At 32.1% G+C, this 24,527-nt stretch overlaps 1 protein-coding gene across 1 annotated transcript in view; it reads right to left on the bottom strand.

Moving 5' to 3' along the window:
• The window catches only part of LOC143259277 (potassium voltage-gated channel protein Shaw-like), a 421,748-nt gene that overhangs the window by 133,825 nt on the left and 263,396 nt on the right, over positions 1-24,527 (bottom strand). The window contains exon 2 of the mRNA XM_076520713.1: positions 16,646-17,024. Within this exon, the coding sequence (XP_076376828.1) occupies positions 16,646-16,972 (327 nt within the window). The 5' untranslated portion in view covers positions 16,973-17,024. The remainder of the gene's footprint in view (positions 1-16,645; positions 17,025-24,527) is intronic.

Below are 24,527 nucleotides of genomic sequence, written 5' to 3'. Positions count from 1 at the left end.
AGCTGTCATTGTATACATTTAATAAGATTTTAGAACAATGCGAATTCACGCCTTTGCTACGATAAAGGTGTTTCTCTACAAAGACCAGGCATCGTAATAAATTCGTTATGAAAGAAGTTTTGTTCGAACCTATATATATATTTCGTTTATAAAAATATCTGTTCCAATGGAATTTTTACGAATAAAATTGTTATCATTAGGGATTTATTGAAAAAGTGTTCTCTTGGCAAAAATACGATGGAAATGTGTCTAATAGAAGTTCCTTCGAAATAAGTTATACTGGAATATTTATCAAAACATTTATCAATTTCAGTGTGTTAATCATTTAACACTGTTATAGTACTGTTCATTGAATAACATTCAGTATTTGTGGCGATGCTGTAGAAATTATGATGATCGATAAACAAAATAATTTTGCTAGAAATAAATTTTCTAAGTTGATGTTTTAGAAATTTCAATTGAATCTTCTACTCTCAAGAAAAGTTCTACGTTTTAAATAGAACATATTAAAAGGTGCCATAACTTTTTTCGATCCCTAGTAAACACTACAGCAGCATGGTTAATAATAAGGCAAAACTGTCGTACAATCGTATACTCGTAAATGTTTTATTAAATAGTCATAACTGAAATATGAAATATGTAATTTATGAAGTTGTCGATGCGTATCATCTTTATTGCTATGAAGTCGTTCTATGTTCCATGTGACTGTAATTTTGCTCTGTGATAAAAGTCCTTTTCAATTTAAATCAGAATATAGCCTGTAGCTTCGATTATACAGACATCCATATGAAATATGAAGCATTCATGGGAAAAATTCATCGAGGACCTCGTCACGTCAAACTGTATTTTTCCTTTACTTATTTCTCTGAACACAGTTCAATTATGAAAACGTAACTGCTTTGTTTCTCGTTTCACTTATGAAATGTTTAGCAACAGTGTATTCAAATAATTTGTATTTTTTAGTACTGTTTGTATCCATCTGTGACAGCTCATATTATTACAAACGAAGATCAAGCTAATAAGTGAACACAATCACGTGTTATGCGTCCGAATATTTGCAAAGAAAGCTTCAATAATTTGATAGTTATATTACTACCTTAAGTAACTAAAATTTGTTACGATTAAATTTCTGAATAAAGTTTACAATTTTATTTCAACGGCTATTAATTCATTTACAAAAATATATAATTGAAATACAGAATTGAATTTTTCTTTAAATTTTCGAGTTTTAAACTTGTATTTAAGTATACAAATTAATATGCAAAGTATACCAAGTTCTCATGAGTATGAAATGAAGTAAGCTCCCTATATTAAATTAGATAAAAACGATTTAAATTATATATCGGAGGTTTCGAATTAATTAGAGTATAAGATGGCTCATTTTACAGAAGGAACACAATCGCTTTTTAATCGAAATTCATTGTTGTCGTTGAACACAGTTTTCAAATAAATAATGTGATGTATAAAATACTATGATTCTGTTTAGTTTTTAATTAGTTCAATTTCATCATTGAACGTTTCGAAAACTTCTATCTAGATATTGTTCCGGCAATTGTCCAAGTTCAAAGTAACATTAAAGAACTTTCTTCGAAAATTAGTCCGTGATATATGTCGGTATTGTTGTAACGTCACGAGAGATTATTGGTGATTATGGAACAAAGGATTGAATAACCTGCAACGAAGATTTTTCGATTCTCTCGTACTTGTATCCTCTGCATGATGTACCACAATAGGCACATCAATTTGCTCGTCTCGTACACGGTGCGCTGGTTTCCATAAATCAATAATTGTGCGTGCACTATACAATGTAAGAAATATCTGCATCGAATTGATTTTTAAAGGACACGGTGGAAATCGATTTCAACTGAATTCCACGTACGAATTCCGTGGCTTCACGGGCAACAAATGTTTTGTCTGTTGCCTTTTTATGTACATATAGGGTGAACTTGAATCTCAGTATCTCGAAAACAACACATTTTCGGGAGAAATGTTAAATACAAACGTTACTCGATTTTGAGGAGAAAATACAACTATTTTATTTATTTTTTTATTGTCGATTTTTTGAAGTTTATTTGGAGGGTAACTCTATTTCTTTAAACGGAAACCTATATTTTTATTTACAGATTTTTATTCTACGAGAAAAATGAATAAAAATTTGTGTGCAACATTTTTCAACTAGATTTAATCTTACAATGTTATACTTATATTCGTATATAGTGAACAATATAGTGAAATGAATATTCATATTCACAACAATATAGTGAAATGAAAAATTGGATTCTTAAAATTCTTCTACAATAGATTGAACGCTATTAGATCTTCCTATGGGAGCATTTAAAATCTGTAATTTTCAAAATAAGACAAAAATATGTTGGCGACTTAAACAATAGAATATTGCGGGAATGCAAAAATATTTAATATATATAAATTTTTAAAAGATTGCGAAATGAATGTCATAACAGATTTTGTTATTGCTTAACACAAAGTGTAGAGCATTTTGAAAACATATTATGAAGATAGGAACACTGTGATTCTTTTCGTTCTATAAATGATAATCTATTGTTTGAAGACTTTGTTTATGCTTTAGAAAGTAGTAAAAGAACCACGTGAAAAAATGCAATTGCTATTGATTTATCAGCATTGAATTCTGAAATTTCTCATTTCATTAAATATTTTTATAAGTTAAAATATGATTAAAAAATATTTCATACAAAAATTTATTTTTTTCTCGCATAGAATAGAAGTCTGTAAATAAAAATGTAGGGTTTCCATTTGAAGAAACGATGTTACTCTTTAAATAACCTTTAAAGCGATCAATAAAAAGAAAATAAATAAAATATTTGTATTTTTCCTTCGAAATCGAGTAACTTTTGTATGTAATATTGTTCCCAAAAGTGTGTTGTTTTCCAGACATTTAGATTAAAAAGTTTTCAAATGAACACCCTGTTTACCCTTTGTCAAGTGTAAACGTAACTTTGAATTGCATTCTCTGCTATCGACATTAACGGCTAGGGACGAAGTTGCACGGGAACATTGAAACGTTTACTTGAACCGTCTAAACAATCGCAAAATCCGTGATTGTGAGTCGAAATCTATTACTCACGTTCTACGAAACGTCCCGCATGAACGACTAATGAATCAATTAGAGTTGGCAAAAACATACAGCGAGTTACGATAATATTCGGACACTTTCTAAAATACAATAACTTTCTTATCAAATTCGACCAAATAACTTGAGTTCTTTCTTAAGATGTTAGACTACTAACATGAGTTTAAATATTTGTGCAAACATTACAATTAGTTCCATTGACAAAAAGTATAAAAAATTTACGTTTCTTCGTCTTTTTAATCTGAGCCCATAGTGAAAATTTGTACAACAATAGGTTTTATAGAACTCAATAATTTATATACATGTTGAAAATATTGAAATTGGTTAATGATTGTTACGAGCTGTTAACAGTTAAAGATTATTAGCCTAAATTGCAACTAAATTTTCAGCATGCATAGAGACCATAGGTTTGACAACTTTTTATGTTATGAAACCTTGATGAAATTTATCGCCGCTTGGCATTATATTCTTTAACACTTCACATTACAAAATGTTTTTTTCCATTACATTTAATCGACTTTTAATGCAATGATACATATTATTCATTATGGACTTCCTCGTCGACAGCACGCGGTCTAGCATTTTTTTCTCTGACTCAGAACGAAGAACCAAACAACATTTTCTTCATAATAGTATTACGCGAAGTAATACGTGTATACTTAAAAAATGCAAAATTATAGACGATACACGGCTTTGAGCACAACAAAATGATTAAAATATTAAACAACATATGTGCCAAGTGGCGATAAATTTCATCCAGGTCTTATAATATGAAAAAATTGCGGAATATCACCTCTTGTTTGTACATTTCACATGAGCCTCCCCCCTAAAATTGTCGTTTAAAGCTCAAATAAATAAGTTGAAAAAATATAAGTTTCGATATTTTGTCATCACATTTTAATAATTGTAATTTCTGTAAAAATATTTTCACTTATTGCCTAGCAAACTAATAAACTAATAAAATAGTCAATTTAGCATCTAAAAAAACAGCATTCGAGTAATTTGATCCAATTTTAAAAAAGTTATTGCGTTTTAAAAGATGTCCGAATATTATCGTTACTCACTGCAGCACATTTAAAGCATAAGTACACAATTCAAGTGGCACAGCTTTCCGTTGGGTCCTTTAAAAATTATTAACTGTATCATTCAATTAAATTGTAAATGTGTGAATAATGAACGTTCCGGATGATGTGGTCTTATGCGACCCCAGAACTGTGTCGATGGAATTAAATTGAATAAATGATAACGTGATAAATGTACAAAATGAATGCATACCGATTATACTGCACAATTTGCATCGTATAATCGGCGGTAATGTCACAGTGGTGTATGTACATTATAAATTACACGTAAATCTAGTGACTGATGAAATTAAATCGTCGCCAATTATATCACACTGTCTGCATAGTGCAACCTTTCATGGCCGTGATTATTGATCTAAACTCTAGACTGAATATAAATATAAAACAATATTATGAACAGACGAAACAAACACATTCCAATTAAACCACTTATCGACGCAGCATTCGTCTATTTGCTCGTTGATGCAGATTAAGTTTCATATAGCTTATCAACACTTGTTTTCGTTACTGGTCAATTATCATTCATTTCATTTGAAAGCAGAGGGAAGTCAAGTTCAATCCTAAATAAATAGATGCTTCGAAAGTATTATTATATTTGAATGTATATAATAAACAAGGTATAGTGGAATTATAATGTTAACGGGGAGACGTGGATATGTTATGTTAGAAAAGTTTGAGTGTTTGTTCTCAACTGTTACTCTCGAAATCTTTTACCAAGAATACAAATATTAACTCTGAAGGACCATCGCTTTTAGATTTACGTGAGTAGCTCATAGATTTCTATCCTATTCAAAAACTGTAAATACTTGTGCAGACTCTATATTTATATTAATATTATTACATTTATTATTATTACATATATTATTATTTTATTATATTTTATATTAATTGTATTTATATATTGGTATATCTTCAAAAACACATAAAATATAGTATAATATTTATTATACAGAGTGTCCCAAAAGTCACTCGCAATTAAGAAATAAGGAGTTCCTGAGGTCATTTGAAATATTATCAACAAAAAACAGTGACCGATGAGAGACGAGCGGACGAAGCCCAGTTTCGCTCAATTACTCGACTGCCTTGCGTCAACCGAGCTCGCCTTTCATTGGTCACTGTTTCTCGATAATAACTCGTTATAACCAATTAGATATTTTATTTACTTATTTGAACGACAGAGCGACGACACACATCGCGACAGAGAATACGTAAGAATACACCAGATGGTGTGAGAGTTATAAGATCAAATTTCACAAAATCTATATATATCCCGCGAAAGTTCTTCAGAGTTAAGCATTCGTAATTCGATTTCCTGTTTTCCGATATCGGAAATATATTGTTCGAGAGCAAAAACTATTAAACTTTCTTAGGAACACTTCGAAAATAAATGCAGGAAAAGTATTGGATGTGGCGATGCTTCATCGTAAGTCTCTGGGCTGTACAGCCCGCGATAGCCGGCAGATTAAGCTAGATTTCAAATGGAAGGAGTGGGGCTAGGTCACGTGATGCGCCGTGACACCTGCACAGCGGAGTGTGATTTGAATTGTTATATAAAGTTACTAAAAAATGTGACAACTCCTGCACACGTAAGAATGTATATTAGTATCGAACTTATATCGTACTAGGCGTCTCACAATAAACTGGGCGTTCATTAATTACACCAAACAACATTTATTGTTAAACATCCTGTATAATACAACACGATACTAAAATTATTCATTCAAATGTTGCTTATTATCGGAAATGAGTTAAAAACAAATGGGACACGGGTATTATTGTAATATAAAAATGTCTTTATTATGCGGTACTTAAAGAAATTCTTTTTGACCTTCAGAATTGTAATGTACACTCGTTATGCCCCCACTCTGCTGCACGTCTTCTATTTGAGATGTGACTTAATCTGCTGCGAACATGGATTTTCCTTAAGTACCGTATAATAAAGGAATTTTTATATTGCAATAATACCAAGATCGATTATACAGTATATCGAAAAATTACTGTATATACTGCCTCCCTAAATCCTCAGCTTCGATATCTATGCAAGATAAAAATATAATATTTAACATACTTTAATAAATTTTATTGTATATAAAAAGAAGATGTAATATCATGGTAAAATATTTAAAAGTTCACGTTAGAGATGACTGCTATTTCATCTGTACATTTCTTTTTTTCAAAAATATAACAAAGGTAATTTTTGATTTGAGGTTATGTATGTATTTCCTATGGTAGCGGCACAGTAATTAACACATCGAGTGAAAGATCGGTTCAATTACTGTGCACGGTGAATAAACTACTGAAATTCTAACCAAAAACAAACATTCAAATAACTAATCTTTGACACAAGCTTCACAGAACATTTCGCGAATTCAGTATCAAATCATTGGAATCATTTTTGTAGCATTTTAAAAGCTTCCGCATTATACACGTTTAATTTTTAACAAATAAGTAACTAATCGAACTTAAATAAAAAAATGTATTTAATACGTCTGACTCGATAAATTTCGAGTTTATATTTATATAGTTTATATTTAAATTTGTCAAGTAAATATCAATGCTTGAAAATAAACTAAAGGTGCGGTAACTGGCTACCCCACAGTAACCGGCTCCAGTATCCTAATCATTACTACCATTGAGTCGTCAAAATGTACAGCTTCGCATAAGATTATGTCAATTACTTTACTTTTGTGTCGTATCGTGGAATATATAGGTTCGTTATACCTATATGTTACATAACCGTTTTAGAATTTTATTTGATGCGACTGCTGGAACCATAATCTCAGCTGTGCGAAACAATCGTATGGGAGGATATGGTAGTCATAAAATCTGACATACGGCTCGTCTGACGAACAACAGATGGGCACGTGTGTAATCATCCAGTTGTAGCACGAAACGATTCTGTGTGTGATTTCAGCTCGAAAATAAAAACTTCGACTTCCGTTCTGAATCGAGAATACAATATTTCGGAACGAGTCGTCGCATAGCAGGTCGTTAAATCGTTAGGTAAAACAAACATTACCAGTTGGAATCGGTCTTTGATGTAATAAATATAGCTTGAATGAATGAGAAAACTGATATTAACCTTTGGCTGGTATATTGGTATACATAAAAATGTGTCTCACTTCTTCAAAGTTTTGGGCTGTAATTTGAAAAACTATATCTAAATTATATTGTATTTCAATTATATTATATTTCGATTAAATTGTAATTTAATTATATTGTATTTCAATTACACTCGTGACTAAAGTAATTAGTAATTTAATTAACTGAAAGAATTGAACTATGTAATTGAATTACATTGTAGTCTAATTACAATGTAATTGAAACGCTACGTATTTAGAATATAATTGAAATGCAATGTATTTAGAATGTAATTGAAATACAATGCAATTACAATGTAATTGAAATGCAATGTAATTACATTGTAATTGTAATGCAATGTATCTAGAATGTAATTGAAATGTAATGTTATTACAACGTAATTGAAATGCAATGTAATTACATTGTAATTGAAATGCAATGTATCTAGAATGTAATTGAAATGCAATGTAATTACATTGTAATTAAAATACAATGTATCTAGAATGTAATTGAAATGCAATGTTATTACAACGTAATTGGAATGCAATGTAATTACAACGTAAGTGAAATGCAATGTAATTACAATGTAGTTGAATTCTAATGCAATTATAATGTAATTATAATGTAAATACAATGTCATTACAATGTAATAGAATTATCACGACTCAGACCTAGATCAATAGTTCCGAAATATCTTAAGAAACGTGTTTTGAGAGCTGTTTCCACACCTTCAACGTTTTGACGATAACCGACCTAAAAATAAATATACGCCGAATATTTTTCGAGGCACTGTGTCTCACTTATCACTTTGACGGCCGGAGTCACGTACACGTGACTTCGCGAAAATTTGAATTATAAAAATCGATTCAGCGTAGCTTTTTGAAGAATCCATCATAATTATATTATTAACAAAATTTATCCAGTTTATATTATTAATAAGATATATCATAATTGCACTATTAAAAAATGTATTATAATTACACCATTAATACTTTGACCGCCGTGACACCTACATGTAGATAACAGTTATTTAAAATTTAATTTTCGAGAACTAAAAATTCTTCGTCAGACAACTATAATTTCTTAATTTTATTAAGATTCGCAAGGCGTAAGTATATTGGAAAAGTCACGTATGTCACATAAATTTGCTGTGCAATTTTTATATTTCACCGAATAAAGTACTTTAATTTTATGAAATTTTCGAGATGTTTATCGCGCGACCGTCAAAGTGTTAAGTTTCGTGAGAACCGGTTTGTGTAACTTGGACATGTTCCCATGTGAAAAGACTGCAGATATTCATGCGGTTATATATAATATACTTGACCGGATGATATAGAGTTATATGTCTGCCAATATTTATACATTTTCTAATACATTAACATTTGGTAAATAAGGTTAACTAGGTCGCAACGAAATGTGCAATTTCCTTTGAACTATTTCGAATATGTGTACTCTCGATGTGTACACAATCAGTAATCTTTTCAGTGGCCCCTTTCTATATGCATAGGCCACTCCTTAAGCCCTGAATTATATTATCGTCACATTTTAATCTCAATTCTTATTCTAAGCATCAAATAACCGCAACCGGATCGAAATTCCTTTTATATTCATTGGAACATAATATGTTCCAATACTGTTCCACATACATATTATGTATGGAAACTTTCTAAAACGAAATAACTTTTTCAAAATTGGACGTAACAACTTAAATTTTCTCTAAATGATAGAAGAATTGATTTAATAGTTAATAGTTATAGAAAATTGTTTTCAAAAATTGTAATCATACTGAAATTAAAAAGTGATGTTTTTCAACTTCTTTATCTGAGTCTATAAAAATTTGAAAACAATGTTTGTTCAACTTTGTTATTTGAGCCTATAATGAAAATTTAAAAAGATGAGTTTTGTAGATCTCGGAAACTGATGTATAGGGTGTTCAGAAAGGTTGGGCTGAAACTTACGCTATGTGTTACTGCGGTGAAATAGATTTTTTTATAAATCAACGTTTATATAAATGTAACAAAATTTTGAATATCTTTTCAATAAAGCATTTCTAGACATACGTTTGCATTATTATTTTTTTATCTATTTCACCTTAGTAACACATAGTATAAGTTTGGTTTTAACTGTTCTGGACACCCTATATAAGCTGCAAACAATTAAATATAGTGAAAGTCGTAGTTTTTCACAACTTTCAACCGATGACTGCAAGAAATCTCGAGACTTTTGCATGGTTGCATGCCTGTGGTTTGTCTCTCTGCGTCAACATATTTGAACTATATAAAATTTTCAACATGTACGTAAGCTCAGATAAAAATGTTGACAAAACAGTTTTTGAATTCTTTTATCATCCCAGCCAATTGCAATTTTTGCAAACAATTTTTTAGTCATTGTCCAGAGTAGAGTAGTTCTAATCATGTAAATGCATTTAAGTTGCTTGGTTAAACATTAATAAAGTTGTTCCATTTTAAATAACGCTTAATGCTTATGGGACACATAATATTTGAATACTTTATATTGGACCGTATACACATGTCATAATAAGACATTTAGAGTAGTGTTTTTTAACGTAAGCACTCAAAATTTTCAGCACAATGCTACGCATTACATATACAAATCTCGAGTAAAAGCTACTTTCAATAACATAAGAAACCTATTAAAAAATTACTTTTACTTATACTAGATACTTTCAAGCATATACTTAATTTATGCATATCGTCTATTATTTCTATTTCCACCATTTCTTTCATTAATTTTACCTTTATAAAAAAATTCACACTCTTGAAAAAATAAAAATTTCATAAAAAATGCAAAACTATGTGTGGATAATAAAACAGGAACAAATGTCATGTGCATATTATAATGAAAACAGCAGTGTGCGATTAAACATGGTACTTGCAAGTTTTTATTATAGTATGCACATGACATTTGTTCTTATTTTACTATTCACAAATAGTTTTGTATTTTTTATGACACTTCAGAATAAGCCAGACAATAATTTCATAAAATTGTGCGTCCTAGTCGAGTTTCAAAAATAATTATATCTGGTGCATGATGGCATCTTAAAATGAGTAGGTTTAAATTATAGATAAAAGAATTGCCTGGATTCCGTGTACCGCCTTTGCGAGTAACGCGAGGACTTTTTATAAATAAGAAATAGTATTAATATGTAAATTCTAGCAATTGCATGAATATCCACAGTCTAACGGTTCCAAACTCCTAAACAACTCTATGCAGATGTATGTATAACACCGTTATTACGATTGCCAAAATTAATCGCTGTAAGCCAATGCGTGATTCATCATAGAATAAATATTCCCCCGTGTGGGGATCTTCCATCGATTACCGATTTCATTGATTTAATAAAGGTATTCACATACGTACATCTATACGTAATACATTGTTCTATTTTCGAAATGAATTGCGTATCTTATACGCACTAATTCACGAAAGTATTCGAACACTTACCATAGAAAAGCTATACATAGCTAATTTGTTCTGTCAACTGTATACGAATTATATGGTGTAGAGTGGTGTGAATAATGACAGACTCAAAGTAATTTTCACGCTTTTAGTAATATTTAATCAAAAACTTAACGATATATTATATTTGTATATTTGTATTTTTTTCATAGTCGTGATATACGTAAAGCTGTACAAAGCTAATTTGTTCTGTCAATTGTATACGAATTATATGGTGTAGAGTGGTGTGAATAATAACAGACTCAAAGTAATTTTCACACTTTTAGTAATATTTAATCAAAAACTTAACGATATATTATATTTGTATATTTGTATTTTTTCATAATCGTGATATACGTAAAGCTGTACAAAGCTAATTTGTTCTGTCAATTGTATACGAATTATATGGTGTAGAGTGGTGTGAATAATGACAGACTCAAAGTAATTTTCACGCTTTTAGTAATATTTAATCAAAAACTTAACGATATATTATATTTGTATATTTGTATTTTTTCATAATCGTGATATACGTATGCTAGACATATTTTGTTACCGTGTTAATATTAATAATAATTTGAAAAGTTATTTAACACAACTTTTCAGCTGCAAGTGTACAAATATTTTTGTGAAACGGTGTGTTTTTACAAAATACGTTATGAACGGTAAGCTGTAATACTTACTTAGTTATGTATTAAAGAAAATGCAATGACATTTGCGCACTTTCTCATACTTAAACATAGTTTGTCAGTTGTAATTAAAAACCACTTCGTCGGAAAATTTTACTGCTGCATTTAAACGAATGACAAACATAAGCAATAAAAAAGACGTCTACCTTATACAAACAAAGTTAACTACTCGGATTATGTTGCGTATGCATGTATGTAATGGAGTGTAACCATCGTTCATGTGTGAATATTAAAACCTGTATGCTCGCTGAGGAATATATTACTTATATATCAGAGAACAACGAAACAGCCACAGATATAGTCTTATTACTACACATACTAGTAAATGCAATATTACGTAATATTTTTATTTCTTTCATTTATGCCCTTGTATAACACTGGAGACCATGATATGCTACAGGGTTCAACTCGTTTCAAGGGGCTATGCTCAGTCAGTAGTCTTAAAAATATCAATTTTTGGGTTTTGAGTGTTTGTGAAAGTATTATATTTCGAGAATATTCACTGAAAGTTTCATTGTAATAGGATGAAACATAACGAATATATAGTTGCTTAATTATTTAAGAGCTGGGGCTTTAAGAATTCCTAAAGTTTACGGTACAGGCGAATTTTCAGTTTGCAATGTAATTTACTTAATAGACCGAAAAAACGGAAACAAATTTTTATCCAAAACCGCCAGGAGTGGTGAGAGGAGTGCCAGTGCATCGGTGAAAAAATTATACTGCAGGAAGACATTATTGCGCCGCAAGATAATTCTGTGGAATATAGAATTATCAATTTTCTTGGGACTTTTGCAACAATCTTAACACTTGTGAGGTGTAAAGTGTGTCACGGAGAAATATAATTTCAGACAGTCAATACACATCGACTTGGATTTGAAATTGTTGCGCTTTGTAAAACATATATCGACCGTACGAGGGTAGAATGCTTCACCGTCAACACAAATAAAAGTTTTGGAGGCTAGTACTTCAGCAGAAAATGACCGATATGAGCCTGGAATTGACGATTCCATCTAAGTAAAAAACTAAACAGAGTTAAGAGTGAACGTAAGTTGAAACCTTAAACGCGTTTTTCACGAAACTGCATTTTCAACATCGGTGGACAAGATATCTCGGAAACTATTGTATCGGTTCAGACGAAATTTCTGCAGCCTTTTTTGCATACAAAAATCTTGTCCTGAAACGAAGAATTTTTTCGTTTGAGTATTTTGGTTTTTATAACTTAAAAACTAGCTAATTTTCATCAAAAATCAAAACTTTCAATTCGAATACCTGTCATCTTGTCAAAAAACAATATTTCGAAAAATCCTTCGTTTAAGGATAATTTTAGACTACTAACTAAAGAAATATTCTTCGTACATCATTTCAGATAACCGCCGGCCGAATGAAGCTGTTCACAGCGTAGTTTATATTGGGTTGGCAACTAAGTAATTGCCGATTTCAGTTATAGATGTCTCTCACTCCCATTTTTATGATATCCGTAAATGTTATATTATAAAATTATTATTATTATTATGTTATTTTTTATTATCCGTGAATGTTAGCAACTGGACAAATTGAATGCAGCGGTCAAGGAAAAGCGACCAGAATTGGTCAATCGTAAAGGTGTCATTTTCCAGCAGGACAATGCTAGGCCGCACATGTCTTTATCCACTCGGCAAAAATTGATGGATATTGGTTGGGAATTGATGTTACACCCACCATATAGTCCTGATCTCGCGCCATCGGATTACCACTTATTTCGATCCCTGGACAACTTCCTTCGTGGTAAAACTTTTAATGATGACGACGCTGTAAAATCTCATTTAACTCAGTTTTTGGCCGAAAAGGATCAGACTTTCTACGAGCGTGGAATTTTCAAGTTGTCAGAGAGATGGCAAAAGGTCATCGGACAAAGTGGAAAATACATTACAGATTAAACTTCATTCCAAGTAAAAAAAAATTTTTTATTTCGTTGAACAAATCGGAAATTTCTTAGTTGCCAACCCAGTACTAAAAAGTCTACCTTTTGAAATAAAGGAACATTGACTGAAAATGGTTCTAAAAATTTTGAGAAAAAAAATTTCCCAAAAATACCATTTTCTTAAACTCCTAATTGAGCATGACCCCTTAATGTCCATTTTTACATGATGTAAAAAAGATATCTAACATTCTATCTAAACAAGTGAAGGTCACGTTTGTTTCTAGGAAAATATTAAGGATACAAAAAATAGAGCTAGCCTATTATATTGCTAGTTACTGCTATTCTGTTTTTTTTCTAATCTTTATCGTTTACGAAAAAAAACGCTGGTACAAATTACCGCGAACATCCTTTATATTATGCTCATCTGTCCATCCGCAGTCTTACACATAGTTTTCCTTTCCCTCTAATCTAATCATCTACCATTTACAGCACCTTCAATGATATTAGAAGGTCTTTGCTAATCCTAGAATATCTGCCATGTCATCCAAAGGAAAACCGAAGAAAAATCGGTACATACTAATTGCGATTCCGACGGCATACTGGTTTTGGTATTCATACATTTTAGTATTGTGGCAATTTGGTATTCATACATTTTGGTATTGTAATGATTTCGATATTCATACGTTTCGGTATTGTAACAATTTCTGTTATACACATCGGTTTCGATTTAGCCTTGGTAGTAGAATACCAGCGTAAAAATCACGTCGGTTATTAGTTCCTGCTATAATAGAGTGTTAAACCGCGTCCCCACTGAATCGGTATTTGCCAATCGGCAAAGCTGTTCAGCAATGCGAAGCAAGTGCAGACATGCCTTTCAGCTTAGTATGCATATGTGGTCTGAAAAGCCGAATGGGATGCCGATCGTGTTATCGATTCATGTCGGTAAACATAAAAAGAAATCTTACAGAATGCCAGCAGTGAAGCTCCGAATTCGATAGTGAGATTTCAATTGAAATTGAGCACCGATGTACACGCGTGATATTGTATGATAACCTTGACATAACCTTCTGCACCCACAACATTTTCTCAAATCACCTATCAAAGCTCGAAAGTATTGATTTGCGAAATAGTAACCGACGCTTCGAATAAAATATAACATTATGTAACGTTGGAAATGATTGATCAATTTACGCAGAATTTGGTACAAAAGTTTCGGTGTAAAATTTTGGTATAAAATTATTTGCAATTTTTGACAACAATTTATTAGCCATTGTCTAATAATAAACTAGTCTCTCTAACATCGCAAAAACATTTCGATTACTAGGCCTAATTATAAAAATGTTATTCCGTTTTAAAAGGTGTACAAATATTTTGTACACCGACTGTGTTTTACAGATTAATTAGACTAGGCGTCGATCAAAATCAAGTCTTTCATGAAATCGTATAAATGTCTATAGATGATCTCCTGCGTAAAGTGACATGCATTCAATATCACTACTTTTTCACACCTGTTATGAACAACTATCAGATGAAACTATGGGATTACCTGGTATCTAAAATGGAACATCTAGAAGATTATATAGAAGACAAATCGTAGCATATACTTGAATACTTGTAAAATGATTATTCATACGAACATGTTTATAATTTCAATAACTGTAACAATTTCAGTAAGCGACAGAAAATACCGTCGCGTTTATAGTTCAGAATGTTCTGTATGGGAGTTTTGGCGCGTCACGTGACTTACCCTCACTTATTCGATTTAAAATCTAGCTTATTCTTCTGGTTACCATGGCCTCAGCTTGGTCATCAAGCAAAGTGGGCAATACAGGATAAATAATAATTTTAGAAAGCAAATCCATACCATTTCTTAGGGAACATAATTCAGGCTATTTTCAATCATTTCTGGAAAATAAGGCTGTCATTCATATTAACATAATAACAACAGTTTTGATCCAAATCAATGCTATGAAATACTATGAAGTAGTAATGGCTGTGTGTAATGAAATTCGAAAAGAAATTTACGTCGATGTTCTTAATAATATTCCGGCTCGTGTATTGAAACCGATAGCAAACAAAGGTATCAAAGTGGAAACAGGTATACAGGGTGAGTCATAAATTAGTCCCCATGATTTTTCAGTCCCTTCCGATGGACTGACAGAGGAATGTTTCTTATCGAAGTGAATTAGTATTTAACCGATAAGAAATTGCAATTGTTTAAATTAAAAAACAAATTGATTTCCAATAAAAAACAAAGTCACTGTTATATTTTAAAATTTTTCCTTCAATATCATCTAGAAGTTATCAATTAGCAGGTCATTGAATTCGTCTCGTCAACGCCTACAATACTGTGAAGTTAAAATATTACCTAGTTTTTGTTAAAAATATAAAGGTGACCTTGTTTTTTTATCGAAAAATAATTTGTTTTTCAATTTAAACGATTGAAATTTCTTGTCGGTTAAATACTATTTAATTTTAAGACGAAACATTTTTTTGTCAGACCTTCGGAAGGGGCTGAAAAATCGAAGGGACTAATTTGTGACTCACCCTGTATACAAATATTACTATAATTCATGTTTTATGTTACGGTGCTATGATTATGCAACAACAACAGAATTACATTTTTAATATATTTCTTCGCATCCATATTGTTTATTCTATTTTTTTATAGTAAATCGAATAATTGATTTTCATGAATTTTCTCGAAAAGTTTATAATAGGACTCGGAATTTGCCAGCATGCAACATTCAAATCCAGTGTAGGCGAACCCTGATCTATAAACACTAAAAAAGGGTGCTCCTTACGTGCTCCTAAAGTTATCCATTGCAGTGTACACACACATACATAGTGTATGTGATTTCTTAAACATCGATGACCTTTGAAAACCTCCGAGAATAAAGTGAAATGAGAAATTTGTTTATATCCTCGTAATTGTTTAATTGCTGTCTCTATTTTCAAGATTCCTTATAAACCGTTCACATCCCAGAAAGTGGTTGGAACAACGTAGGAAGGGAACCTAGGACACCGTATTTAGAACTTTGTTATTAATTTTTGCGCTGATCGAATTCTATTTGAGTGAGTGTTGAATTTTATTTAATCTATTCGATTAAATAAAATAACATTGGCGGTCGAAGTGTTATAGTTGAGAACAAATCTTCCCAGTGACCAGCAAATATGACAAATTCAGAGAACTTTCGAAACATTTGATTCGTTAATAAAATCGCAATCCCTGTTTCTTAATCTGCGTCCGCAAATAGTGAATGCTGCGTTGTTAATACTTCGATTAAGCAAAGGAAAAAAGCAGGTAGACCATTCGGCGTTTATGTACCTGAGTGTAGGTCATCCAGCAACATGGCTCCACCTGATTGGAATCGAGACCCCAGAAATCGAGTTCTTCCTCGAACAGTGGTCCGCAAACATCCGTTGGATAGTGGAGCTTTCCGGTGCGATAGTAATTGAGGACCTGGGCGAAGACCCCCGGATGTCTGTCGAAGAAGTACTCGTTTAAGATGGGGTCGTAGTTCGCGAGAGCCTCGGTCAACCTCGATAGCCTCGTCGCGGGGATCTTCTTCAGGGTCGCCTTGTACGTTTCGTGCCGGATTCCGCCTACATTCAGGACCACGCGGTTCTCCGAATCCGAGTTTACAAGACTCATTTTGATCACGGCTCTGCTACCGCCGGTCCCGACTCAGAGAAACCCACGCGGCCTAAAACAGAAATAAATAAATACATAATTAATAACGGTTCAATTCAGTAGCTATTCGGAAGAAGGACCTGTGGCGCTAAAACCCTGTTCCGTCTCAGATAAAAAATGTTTCCTTTCTTACAAAGCTGGGGTATTAATAAAAAGCATGTGTCATCCATATTGTGAAAAACTTTATTTTTATTGTGGAACGACACAAAAAAGAAAGGAACGACACAAAAGAGAATAATTATTTAGCTTGCAATAAAAAATAGCAGAACTAGAAAATAACGATTTTGGAGGCCCTTTATCGAAATATTGTATTTTCACGTGATATTACTGAATCAAAATCATTACAGACGTGTAATATTCTGTTTATAATGCATTTTAGTATATATAAAGATATAATGAGATATGCGAGAAGTTTTTTATAATATTTATCACAGAGAAAATAAAATTACATTTTCAGTTTTAAATCATAGAAAATTATCTTAGCAATGGAACACAATTAAATCGAATTTTCGTACAAAATTTAATTTGTAATAATTTTTCGTAATTTTTCTGTACATTTTTGCTTAAAAAAGAAAATAAACTTATAATATCCTCTATGATAGTATTTTTCAATGCAACACACACACACAATTCTCTTATATGGAAAACTTTCATCACATATTATTTTGTAGTTTTTTAAAACATGTGAAAAACTATCAGATTTATATATCATCTTTCTGTATAACTACATTTTGAAATAGAAAATAATTTGATTTAGGTTTGGATAATTTAAGTAATTAAAATATCTTCTAAACCAATGATTTTTCGCGATAAATGCCTTAGTATTTTTATGAAAAGAATGACGAGCTGAATCGATTAGTATAATAAAAAATATACCATTACATTAAAAAGAATAAAGTTGACCTTCATATGTTCTCGACACATTCACCCAAATCACGTACCCCCGAAAAACATTCAAATTTCGTTTGATATATTTTTTAGATATTTGACCGGATCGATTTGTGTGCAGGGTGTACAGGGTAAAAAAAATTATATGTCACGACCACGGCAATGTGCAATTCTACACCTCTGGATTGGTGGAAATTTGCTTAAAAAATGAATCGAAAAATTGTTCTTAGCTTGCAAAAACCATGGTCAAAAGTCAAATTTTTTTATTGCAACGCATTGCAAGCCAAACCATTACATAAGTAACGATATTAAATACGATATATAAAAATTATATAGGAAATCTCCAAAATGTTCATGTTATAACAATATCATGTTATAACAAGGCTGGGAACTGATTCTACATGCAAAAATAAATCGAGAGGAAAGTATAACATTTTTTTCATTTACAGTATCATTTTCGAGAAAACTGAATTGGAAAATGCATTAAGATCACATGGCTTCTAGTATGACGAGAGGTAGAATTGGTATGTCATGGCCAGACGCGCCACTTGATCCCAATTCAGTAGTATTATTTTCTCAACATAATTTTTCTTGAGAAGGGAACCATAAATGAAAAATGTTATTTTTTTTCTTTGACCTATTTTTGCATGTAGAATCACTTCTTGGCGTGTTGTATCTCGATAATGGGGACACCCTATATGTATATGTAAGTTTTATATGTCGTTTTTGTTACTGATTTTTAGATAAAGGGTAGACTTTAGATCTATGGCTCCTTTCAGCGTTTTGTTCTCCTTGATGAGTACTATACGTTGTAAAAAAATTTTTACCATTTAACTTCGATTTTCAAGATCAAGGACAATGTTGCGGTCCATTTTTTTTTAGCAATCTTCAACGTTCCAGAGATGTAGAATCACATACACGGTATCGGACAAATGAACAGAGCTGGTTAAAATAGTAGTAAGTGGACATTATACATATTTTAGATCATGCATGTATTTTTAAAAATAAAATATTTGATTTGTTCGAAAGAAAAAATGATAATATTTTAAATTGTATTTTATTCGAAAAACACTGAAAATATTTGTGCCATAATTCGGAACATTTTATTCATTTAATTTATTATCATCATTTTATACTTTAGCTTCAGATTACCAAGATAAACTATTTCATTTAATCTATAGAAATTTTATGTTCTATTTGAAACACTATTTTAAGTGAATTGTGAAAAATCTATGATTTGAAATAGTTCAAGTATTATCAATATTTCCCAGTTTTGCAAATGAAGGGAATTACATAACCTATCGTATTTGGAGAATTTTCATGAGTCATCTGCCGAAAAGTCGAAAGTATTCGTGCAGCAATAAGTAAATCTTTAGAAAATTATAAAACGATTGAAGTTTAGAAACTTTTGAAACTGCCTCAACGATGTGAGTTTCTATGTTAAAAGCAAAATTCAGTTAAATTATGAAAATATCATTCCTAATACATATGAAGTTTATCTGTGTGCAATTAAATTTAGTGAGTGATTAATTCAAGAATTCTTATTCATTCTTATTAATTCCAGCCCCAACAAGTTCGATCATTTTTATGTCAAATTATTTGTTATTTTACTTGAGCGAATAATTGAAATAAAAAATTATTTGAAAATAATCTATTTGGATCGAAAACAGAATAAAGTTAGTTTTCTGTGTTGTCTGTGAATTAAAAATAATAATCTATAATTATTCCAAATAATTATTTGTTAACTTAATTCAAATAAAATTGCCTGCTATCAACTATGTTTCGACGAATATCGCTCATGACATCAATACATCCTGCACAACTCTATAGCATAGACCTTTCTTCCATAAGTTCAAAACATTTAAAGAATTTCTTTTTTCTATTTAATATCGACTGCTGAGGGAACCGTTACGAGCCGAGGGCTAAGGCAGTTGTGCATGGCGGATGGCTTGTTTAGTTTTTTGGTATCTTTGCAGATTGTGGAAACCATCAGTTAATGAAGTATAGGCGAACTAGCCGATGCCTGTTTCATCACCGGGTGCCACATGATAGATAATTGTGAATTAGCCCATTTCTGTTTCATCATCGGTTGCCATAGGGATAAGGCTTGAAATACGATTTTAGCCCCGTAACTTATTAATGATTTGGTGCGCTTCGAGCGGCAAAAGTGCACCATAGCGGGCTTCATTAGCTACTGGACTCTCGAAGGAATATGAATCAATAAATGAGCCAAACTCTATGTACTACATCTAAATTATAATATATTATCGAAAAGTATTATGACTTCACATTTGTTGAAGTGTGAGGTTCTATCGCGGATTCTAAATTCCATGCCCTCGGTTACGGCACACTGAATGAGAAATGCGGGGGAAATCAGAAGCAACAGCCTAAGCTCTGTTCTAAGCCCGGTATACACGGAGAGAGATATCAACTCTAAGATACTGTCCAGGTGGCTACCAATCTAATACGTGATTTTGGAACAGTATTTCAACTGCCATCTAGAATAATATAAGCTTTTCGTACTAAAAGTCAATATGGCCGGGAATCTATACAGGGTGGCCCATTGGTAGTAACGCAATTAATTATCTCCTAAACTATAGCTCATTTCCAAAAATACGTGCAATGAATCTTACCATCTTCCGAGGGAAGCACCGCATAATTGCCGCAAATTTCTGGTGGCTGGATGTGCTTTCGAGATTTCAACTTTGATTATTTAACTATTTTTATATGCAAACCGACAATACATTTCAAGTTCAAATTGATTGATCTACAATACTGCACTTTGAAGATCGTTAAAGGTCATTTAATGCTGTTTAAATCTTAGTTAAACGTCCCAAAAGTTCCATCTTCCTTCAATACTTCGTTTAATTTTTGGTTAAAACGTTAAACCTTGAATTGATCTTGAAATGCACATTCTGTTTACAATAAAAAAATGTACAGTTCCAGTAAGAAATACCAAAGAATTCTTGAAATCTCGGAAACACGTTCAACCAGCAAACATTTGCGGTCATTGTAGCATGTCCCCTTCGAATCAGAGTAAATTTCTACTTACTCTTAATAAAATCTTAATAAATATCTAATTGTCTAGATATTTTTGGTATTTTTTAGATATTTGTGGTAGTGGAGCCGGTTTTCAAGCATAATTAACATTATATTTATGGAACAAGACATATTAAATTTTTTTATTCTCTTTCATCTAGTTTACGTTTAAATAAAAGAAACTTAATATGTCATATTCTATAAATACAAAGTTAATTATGCCTATAAACAAACCACAAGTACTGGAATTGATCATATCATCTATATATGAGCCGTTTATTTTGAAAGTGGCATAAGTCACTTTGTTTTTAAGTCGATATATTTAAGGGTTTGCGTTTTAACACGTTTAAAAATATGGATGCTATCTTTTGAGAAGATTTATTTGTATTTGTTATCTCAGGATACTGATATTTTTCTCAGTATAAATAATTTCGTATAAACATTAAAAAATCCCCACTTTTCATTACGGTAAAGTGACTTAAGCCATTTTCAAAATAAATAGTTTAGAAAAATGACTGACGTATATTAATTTTGTCCGATGTATTTTACTGAAGTGATGTTTTGAAAGGATAGTGATTTACTAAAATTATTGAATAAATTACATATATAATAATAATTTATACTATGAACATATTTAATATAAAGGTTTGATTTAAGTATTTTTTATTTTAATATTCATAAAATACAAAAATAATTAGTACATTTTGAAACATGAGTATAAGTAATTTATATGAAAATACATCAGTTCAATTTAATTTTCGTCATCAATAGGAGTGATTAAGTCCTCGGAAATTGTGTTTTATTTCAAATTTTTTAAATAACTGTGGTATATTGGGGGTATATAATTAAGCAAGTCCATCATGTCTTTGTATTTTGCTGAAGAAACAGGACGAGATCCAGCGTATAACGGATCCATTTCTATTTGTGAATAACGCCTAGGTCTTCCTCTTTTTGGTGACAAATCCAAAGTTAGAAATTCATCTTTTTTTTTCATCACTATTCTTTCGCACTTATAAAAATAACCCCAGTGATCACAACCTTTTTAAAAATACTGAAAATAATTCAAAACAATACTTCACACACACTTATCACACGTTTCTATTTCTTTTACACTAAGCCCCGCAATTAATTTCCTGAGTACAACGACTTATGGCACTTTCAAAATAAACATGTTTGTTATACCGTTAATTAGCAAAACTTCTCTCGAACAAATCTCAATAGTTCTCAACTTATTGATTGCAAATTTTTTAAAAATGAAAAGATACCGTTCAATTGTAATTAGTGTTACCATTAACTCGATTTTTTGAAAAAGTGACTTATGCCACTTTCAAAATAAACGGCTCATATATCATCTATATTCGTTATGACATACAGAGCGCAAAATCTTGAATACGAGCAGGTTTATGACAGATTAACAGATATGTGTGAACGTGTTATTTTTTAGATTTCTCGGATTTAACTTTTTTACATTTATGTCACCGAAGGAGCCAGGGACTGTAAATTACTCCAGAGCAAACACGCAATGCCCAAATGCCCCGACTTCCAGCTCAATAGCAACGACCCGTCATAAACTTCTCTATACAGCGCAGTGGGTAACGAGACTGCACGGCACCCAACAGGGATGTCAACCGTGTCTCCCTTACTCATCGCCCTCCTAGTATTGTAGCCAGTGGCCACTATAATAACTCCGTAGACACTATATACAACATTGTCAACGCTTCTACCAAACAGATTGCTGTACCAAAACATGAGCGACGAAAACTCGTTATTGCTTCTGCATGACGTCTGCGTCGAACATTGGAATACCTACGTTAGTGATAGTTCGATTTTAAAGAAAATCGAATTTAGAAAGCTTGACGGTATACTCCGCTTTCGGTTAATTTATGTAGTATTTCGAGAATCGCCTCATCTCAAGATTCATAAAAGTAACTCCCATAAACGTTTACTATGACAGAAGATGGCCATCTGTTCGTCAAGCGTGTTGTGATCAGGGTTTTCCAGGTAAAGTTAATGCGAGTCACTGCGTGGTGGGAAAATGCTGATGAAACGGCAGATTTTGGGGAGACAGCAGTGTTGCCAGGAAATTGATGGCGCGAGGGAAATTTCCCGCCCTCTGCTCTATGTCCGACAATCTCCGATAAATTGAAGATGGTGTAATGGAGGGGAGACGTAGCAGCACTAGATCGTCACGTGACGGCGCGTAGGTCAACCTTTTGGCCACGGCGCATCCCCTCTACTTCAATGTTTTCCTATCCGAGATTCTCCAATAGGAGTGAGGGGAAAAAGGAGCTTGTGGAAAATTAAAGTGGAGTACGAGTTTCAGAGAGCCCCACGCGTCATCAATTTTCTGGCAACTCTAGCAGACAATGTAGCAGCAGCGTTTGAGAGGTGCATTCGATTTTTCGAGGCGATGAAGTTGTTTCGAACTTGTCATAAGTTGTTATCTGTTATAATTTGAAGATAGTACGTGCAATTTTGTTTAATCCATTTTATTTGTCTTCCTTTATTCTGATTAATAAATATTAGTTTCATAAATCCTACTCTCTCAAGGTGTAGTTTCGTCAACGAACGAACGATGATTGGCAACTCGTAGTTGAATAAATATTCAATGGAGCCCATTCATTGACATATGTTTAGAAAGTAGGAACTTTTAGCTTTCGCCCCTCGTCTCCAGCTACCGAATGTAACTAGGTCATCGAAGTGTTACGGCATTATACATAAACGAATTCGTATTTTTGCCATCTAAAATATTGCATTGACGAAAAAATACTGTCCTGTTTAAACAATCGACAGTGACCTTGAAAACTCGGCGTAAGCTGACCTAGAAAAAAATGCCCTACATCAGGCGTAACAGAGATATTACGTGTGTTCAAAATGAAAAGAACACCCCGCAGATTTATCATTTTAATTTAAGAAGTTGCGGTTATCTTATTTTTTGTTTTACTTTGTATCAATTCATTTCAAACCACTGAATTTTTTTGATTTTATAACTAATGAATAACTTCCCGTACAAATTCAATAATTAGACCCCGATTAGATCCCGAGTCCGCCGCGCGAACGATTGTCAGACCGTACGTCGATTCAAAGTTAATACAGAGATTAAGGATTCTTTGATGCGTTAGATGTTTCATGTACATCAATTTTTGCAACCGCGTCAAATATTTTATTGTAATTTAACGTAAATTTCATATAAAGTATCAACATGTCACCTTTTACACTTCGATTTTATTCTCGCAAATAAGAAATTACGAAGCATAAATGTAGAAGCATTACACTGTCCAACAAGAATTTGATCTGTATTACCCAGTGCATGATCTTTATATTGGGTTGGCAACTATGTAATTGCCGATTTGTTCAATGAAATAAAAAACATTTTTTACTTGGAATGAAGTTTAATCTGTAATGTATTTTCCACTTTGTTCGATGACCTTTTGCCATCTCTCTGACAACTTGAAAATTCCACGCTCGTAGAAAGTCTGATCCTTTTTGGCCAAAAACTGAGTTAAGTGAGATTTTACAGCGTCATCATCATTAAAAGTTTTACCACGAAGGGAGTTGTTCAGGGATCGTAATAAGTGGTAATCCGATG

Source organism: Megalopta genalis, chromosome 4 (genome assembly GCF_051020955.1).
Source record: "Megalopta genalis isolate 19385.01 chromosome 4, iyMegGena1_principal, whole genome shotgun sequence".
In the NCBI taxonomy this organism is placed as follows: Eukaryota; Metazoa; Arthropoda; class Insecta; order Hymenoptera; family Halictidae; genus Megalopta; species Megalopta genalis.
Note: the sequence above shows the minus strand (reverse complement) of the source record. Positions and strands in the feature narration are given on the sequence as shown.